General features: G+C 44.7%; 1 protein-coding gene across 1 annotated transcript; it reads left to right on the forward strand.

The window, feature by feature from the left end:
* Positions 1-281: 281 nt before the first annotated feature.
* On the forward strand, positions 282-6029 carry kcna4 (potassium voltage-gated channel subfamily A member 4). The gene is made up of 2 exons (XM_008106342.3): positions 282-1328; positions 2365-6029. Exon 2 carries the CDS (start codon positions 3130-3132, stop codon positions 5116-5118), a length of 1989 nt encoding a protein of 662 aa, XP_008104549.1. The 5' UTR covers positions 282-1328; positions 2365-3129; the 3' UTR covers positions 5119-6029.
* The last annotated feature ends 1053 nt before the right edge of the window (positions 6030-7082 follow it).

Genomic DNA, 7082 nt, shown 5'->3' on the forward strand with positions numbered 1-7082 from the left:
GAGAGAAGCCTCCCACAAGGATGGTAAAAACATCAAAACATCCGGGCGTCCCCTGGGTAACGTCCTTGCAGACGGCCAATTCTCTCACCCCAGAAGCAACTCAGGTTGCTCCTGACACGAAAAAACAAAACAAAACCATTTTATCGAGGCTGGTCATTGCTCTCCTCATGGCAAAGTAAAAAGGAAAAGTCACCACAACCCAGGGTGGAAGATGCTGAGGAGGCGACTGGCCGCTAGGGGCCGATGGAGAGCTAGGAAACCTGCGGACTCAATCAGATCGAGCCCCGCCGTTCTGTCCTTCAGCGGATACGTAAACAGTCAACTGCGACTTGGGCAGGCGACTCCTTCTGCCAAGGGGGGTGAAGGTGTGCCGGGGAAAGGAGAGGGCGAGAGAAAGAAAGAGAGAGAGAGGGAGGGCAGGCGCGACACGAGGCGCAGGAGGCGGCACGGGAGCATCCTGAGAGGAGGAGGAGGAGGAGGAGGAGGAGGAGGAGGAAACAGCAGCAGCAGCACCTCCAAGGAGAGGCCCCCTCCCTCCGCCTCCCCCAGCACCCCCCACCAAGATCATTCCGAGGAGAAGAGGAGGGCGACGCGAGGCACGCGCGGAACCAGAGCGGCAACGACGACAATAACAACAACAACAACAAGTGGACGCCTCTGCCTCTGGAGCGAGTGGCCTGAAATTGGGCAAACTCAACCACCGCAAGGAAGCGGGGAAAGAGGAGGGAGAAGGGGAGCGAAAGACGGCAGCTGCGGTGGTCTGCGTGTGAGGCGCATCTCCTGCCTGCCGGTAGCAACAGCCGGCCTCCTCGGGGCTCGAGGAAGAGGAGAAGGCGGAGAAGGAGGGAGCCTTTGCAGAGCGTTGGCTGGCAACCACTGCTCCGTGGAGGCGCGCGAGGCGGCCCCAGAGCAGCGCGAGAGGGACTCCCCTCCCGACCCCTGCGGAGAGAGAGAGAGAGAGAGAGCGGGAGAGAGGCCACGCTCCCGCCCCTTCCAGTCCTGCTCCCGAGGGAGGCGGCGTTGGATGTCTTCTTTCCCTCAGGGATGGCTATAGGGTCAAGCACAACGGGGGACAGGAGGCGAAGTGAGCGGCGCCGGGATGCCCCATAAGAGCAGCTCAGGGGGTCGCCGTGCTGTGGCTTCTCTTCCCCTCCAGCCCGCGGGGAAGCCAAGGAAAGCCGTCGCCCGTCCGCCTTCCTTCCCCATACCCTCCTCCTCCTGAGCGCCGCACCTGTGAAAACAGGTTGCTCAGAACAGCCTCCCCCCTCCCTCCCTTCCTCTCTCTCTCTTTGCAGATCCTCAACGCTGCCTTTTCTCTGCCCACCGCGGTAAGTAGACAGGGATGGTCCTCAGCTTGAAGCTTAGGGGCTATTTTAGATCCCAGCCCTAGCTTGTTTTAAGAAGATTTTGTCTCTAAAATGCAAAAATAATGTGGGTAGTTCGCATGTGGGAGGCTCGGTTGCCTGGGCTGCTTGATTCCTCATGCAGCACCACCTCTTCGCTGTAATATTGCCTCATGTTCTCATGCTACCTGCTTCTGTCCCCCCCCCCCCCCCCCCCCCCGCGGAGAAATGTGGTCATCAGGCCCAAAGACAGGTCTTGATTTTCGAAAGTGTATGAGCCTTCTCTCCCCACAGTGAGTCCTGGCAGGCTCACTGTCATCGTGTTGATATTAAGGGCAGCGCTTTGTTCTAAAAGGATTCTGGGTGGCATTTGTCCATGTTTTTCTCTTGATTATGTGTACACATCCATTAATTTAGAGCCATGGTTGATCACTAACCTACAGCCGTTCCCTACCGAGAGCTAGGCAATCCATGAGAGCATTTTAAAATCCGTTATAAGGCATAGTAGAGATCAGAGTTACGTTATTCCTGCAAATACCTCACTGCAACAGAGGCAGACCAGATCTCTCTCTCTAGTGATAAAAGCACTGTGGTGTGAAACAGTGAATGCAGACACAGAGCACAACAAGCTGTGCGCCTAGTTATGTTATAGTCATCACGTCTGTTCTGCATTTATGCTCATGTTATTCACAAGTATATGTCCATATATATTATGTAATGCTGAGATACCTGCACTTTACAGTCTAGATTTGTATTCAGAATCCTCTCCCTAGAGATGAAAAAACTCTGAACGAGATGTGGGTGTGTGTATGCTTGCATATTCTTCTAACTACAGCTATATATAGTCAAATGAACATAGACACAGAAAGACTGTGTGTGCAGCGTGTGGGTGCACAATGACAGGGAAGTATGAGTAGTGCAAGTAGGCAAATCTGAGCCTTTGATGTGAATTACCTTAATCTGGATTATGATCAATCCTTTTCCCCATCCCCATTTTTTTGTTTTCCTGTATGTACCTCAGGTTAAACATGTCTGCTGCACAAGACTAACCGAAAGGTGCTCCATTCCTTTCTGTCCAATGGGAAACAAAGAACCAGTATTTCAACCATCTCCTCCTCATCCACCTTCTCTCCCCACAATCGCTGTCCCAGTCAATGCTTTGCCCAGTTTAAAACACTGTTGAGAGACTGACGGATGTGGTTATGAGAAGACCTCCTCACTGTGTAAACAAAATGAAAACTGGAAGCTCCTTCAACTTTCTAAAGAAATTTATCAGCAATCTCATTTCTAAGCTGTTGTGAGAATTCTGACTGTTTTGCACTTGATTATGCAAGAATTCAAAGAGTTTTTTTGTGGGGGAGAAAAACCAGTGCCCTGTCTTTGTTTGCTTAAGTGCATCGCCTGCATGATGCAAAACATTCAAAATCATGAACTCAGAGCTATGGATTTTTCATAAAACTCTGAAGAAAACCCTAACCAATGGAATATCATAGATAAAAGGACACCAAATATATTGTCTGGCTACATCAGCAGATTCTGTGCTGTACCTGTGAACATACATTTGAGGAATTTTTGTGTCAAAATCCTCTATACCCTAAGAAATGGAACTCTTGCCTCTGAGAAATCTATGGTGTGAAAACTCAAGTCGTTTGCTAGCCTGAGACAACACTTTTTCCAAAACATGGCTTTCCAAACTTTAGTGGTCTTATCATTCTCATGCAGTGATAAAGGCTAAGAAAACAGACATCTTTTTCTTCTTAAGTATTCAAAAACAAGCACATACAACATGGAGGTTGCAATGGTAAGCGCGGAGAGCTCTGGGTGCAATAGTCACATGCCTTATGGATATGCAGCCCAAGCAAGAGCCAGGGAGAGAGAACGACTAGCACAGTCCAGGGCGGCGGCAGCGGCAGCTGTAGCAGCAGCAACAGCAGCAGTAGAAACAGGTTCTGGAGGTGGAGGAGGGCCCCATCATCACTACCACCAGGAACAGGGGCGTGGGGCTTCCTCATCTTCCTGTGGCGGGAACACATCACACAGTGGGTATAGTCAAAATGGCAGAAGAAAAAAACATCGGAGGAAAAAGACTCGTTGTCTTGGCAGCAGGGAGTTTGGTTCCTCTTTCCCTTGCTCTGAATTGTTGCCTCTCAGTGGCTCTGAGGAAAAGATCCTCAAGGATTTGAGTGAAGAGGATGAGGACGAGGAAGAAGAGGAGGAGGAAGATGATGGAGAGGATGAAGAAGACGAGCGGAAGTTGTACTACAGTGATGAGGATGGTGAAGATGAGCTTTCCTTTACAGACCACCCTCCTGAAGATGGTGCTGGACCTGGAGGTTACACTTCTGTCCGCTATAGTGAGTATGAGTGTTGTGAACGGATTGTCATCAATGTGTCTGGCCTGAGGTTTGAAACCCAGATGAAGACCCTGGCTCAGTTCCCCGAGACACTACTGGGTGATCCTGCTAAGCGGGGCAGGTATTTTGACCCACTCCGGAATGAGTATTTTTTTGACAGGAACCGTCCCAGCTTTGATGCCATTTTATATTACTATCAGTCTGGTGGGCGTCTGAAAAGGCCAGTTAACGTGCCCTTTGACATTTTCAGTGAGGAAGTAAAATTCTATGAACTTGGGGAAGAGGCCATGCTCAAGTTCAGAGAAGATGAAGGGTTTGTCAAGGAGGAAGATGACAAGGTGTTGCCTGAAAATGAATTCAAGAAACAAATATGGCTGCTCTTTGAGTACCCTGAGAGCTCTAGCCCAGCCCGAATCATTGCCATAGTCTCAGTGTTGGTCATTTTAATTTCTATTGTCATTTTCTGTCTTGAGACGCTGCCAGAGTTCAGAGATGAGAAAGAGCTCATTTTGACCCAAAACTTGGAGAATGTTAATGAGACCCTGCTGCAAAGTGGGGGTTACACCATCTTTAATGATCCCTTTTTCATTATTGAGACCGTCTGCATCATTTGGTTCTCTTTTGAGTTTACAGTGCGTTGCTTTGCCTGCCCTAGCAAAGCAGCTTTCTTCAAGAACATCATGAACATCATAGACATCGTTTCCATTTTGCCTTACTTCATCACCCTGGGCACAGACTTGGCCCAGCAGCAGGGCAGTAATGGTCAACAGGCCATGTCCTTTGCCATCCTGAGAATCATCCGTCTTGTCAGGGTGTTTCGCATCTTCAAGCTCTCTAGACATTCGAAGGGTTTGCAGATCCTGGGTCACACTCTCAGGGCCAGTATGAGGGAACTGGGACTCCTAATCTTCTTCTTATTTATTGGAGTCATTTTGTTTTCCAGTGCTGTTTATTTTGCAGAAGCTGATGAAGCTGCCACCCATTTTCAAAGCATCCCAGATGCCTTTTGGTGGGCTGTTGTGACCATGACTACGGTTGGCTATGGGGACATGAAGCCTATAACTGTAGGTGGGAAAATAGTTGGGTCCCTGTGTGCCATTGCAGGTGTGTTGACCATTGCTTTACCAGTGCCAGTGATTGTCTCCAACTTTAACTATTTTTACCACAGAGAGACTGATAATGAGGAACAGACCCAGCTGACACAAAATGCAGTCAGTTGTCCATACCTTCCAACTATAATCAAGAAATTTCGAAGTTCATCTTCTTCTTCCACAGAGGACAAATCAGAATATTTGGAGATGGAGGAAGGGATTAAAGAGTCTCTCTGTGTGAAGGAAAAAAAGTGTCAGGTCACAGGAAATGGGAATGAGACAGCAAAACAAAACTGTGTAAATGCAAAATCTGTGGAAACGGATGTTTAATTTTGACTGTTTCCAAACCTATTTATGCATTAAAGAGTGCATTGGTTAAAAATGAAATATGCAAAATGGAGTCCAGATAAGCATATAGAAATATGCCGTTTACTGGTTATATATGAATTACAAAGCATTAGTTGAACTTGTATTGCATATCAAGAAAGTGATATACCTTGTGAAGGGGGCTTTACCTGAAATAGTTTCAAAGTTTATATTTTTACTAGAATGCAGGAGTTTTGCACATGAGGGAGATAATTTTACTTTTAAGGAGGATGTGTTTAAACTATCCACCTCACATACTGCCCACTGGTAAAAGTTAGCATTTCAAGGTATTTACTATGTAAGAAAAAATGAAGTTCAGTAGCCATGTATTCATTTGTTAATGCTTTAAAACAGCTACCATAATTCAGTCGATTCCATAGCCTTTGATTTCAAAATGCTAAGGATTATTGTGGGAAACTTTATGGAAAGTCCAAATTTAATCTTAAAAATGCTTAAATATATTTTTTACAAAACAACAAATGGATGTCCAATTGTTGAAGATGAAACAGAGCCCCCAGAAATGGTTTATTTTTGTATCAGTGTTTTGGAGATCTGGCAGCATTTGTTATATGAAAGAATTGAAGTAAGAAAATCATTTCACATGGTCTGGATGCAGTGGAAAAGTGACTGGATTGCTTTTTTGCACTACTTTATATGCTGGAGAAATTCTGACAGAGACTTCATACTGTGAATGTTTACTAATGTTCAATGACAATCATTGGAAGAGTGAATCCCACATCTTTATTTTCATGTATTTATTCTTTGCGTGATACTGATTGGCTAAGTGGATAACTTTAAATGAATTCCATGGTCTTTTAATTACAAATATCTGTTATCTGGAAAAAAGGATTGTAAAGTAAAATTTTATAATCATCTTCCCTTCTAAATCAATCTTTTTTCAAACCATCAACTGAAGAAAAGATAATACACAAGTTAACACATTTGCTTTGTTTAATGGATAAAAACGTTATTCCTACTAGGGACTCGGTATGAATATTTGGTGGTGTGTATGTTTGGATTGGGATTGGGAAAGGAGTAGGAGGGGATGATGATCAGATATAGCAATAGCCATAGATAATGCAATTTTATCCAGCAAAGAAAAGATTTTGAAGGATTTGGTAATTTGTTTGTAATGTTCTGTATTTTCCTTCACACTTAATTGGACATTCAGACTCCATGACTAATGTAGGTACTTCAACACTGGTTAAATAGTTCTGCGTACTGGATGAGAACTGAAATAGTAATACATTGTTGAAAGTATATGGATCAGTAATGTTTAACTCAGAAATGTTTGTTGTTGGTTCAGGATTCCTCCCACAACCCCATCTTTAACTGCACCATACATTATTTTCTCTGTGTTGAAACAGCTTTACAGGCTGAAAAGTGCTCAATTTTAAAAGGCAAACACAGTAGTTAAAATGAAAGTTATCTTTAAAAATGATGGCACATATATTCATCCAGGCTGATATTTGAGCTAAAGCTGCAATCCATTCTTTCCCAAGCTTCCCATGTACACCAAGGAAGTTTCACAGCGAGATACACTTTGCATTCTATAATTGCAAGTGTGATAAGAAAGTGTTTTTCAAAACATTGGGCAAGATCTTATCTCAGAAAGATGGAGTGCTCATGGAGTTTTGCAGCAGTTTCACATCACTGTCTTATTAGTGAATTGCAACATTGCAACAAATATGAATCCACATCTTTACGTATAATTTACAGTGCACATTATGTGCAGTGTGACATGCATATTTACATGCAGTGTGCATCCATGTGCAATGGCACCACATGTGCAATTCCTCTTCCACAATTACATGGAATATCGCATCTTCCAAAAATATCTAGCTATGTCTGTGGGGAAAGTAAGGTATGTGTAAGACACCAACAGAATTCCAGCTGATGTATGCTTCTTTAGGCAAAGTACATTATTA

The sequence above is a fragment of the Anolis carolinensis genome, chromosome 1 (genome assembly GCF_035594765.1).
Source record: "Anolis carolinensis isolate JA03-04 chromosome 1, rAnoCar3.1.pri, whole genome shotgun sequence".
Taxonomy (NCBI): Eukaryota; Metazoa; Chordata; class Lepidosauria; order Squamata; family Dactyloidae; genus Anolis; species Anolis carolinensis.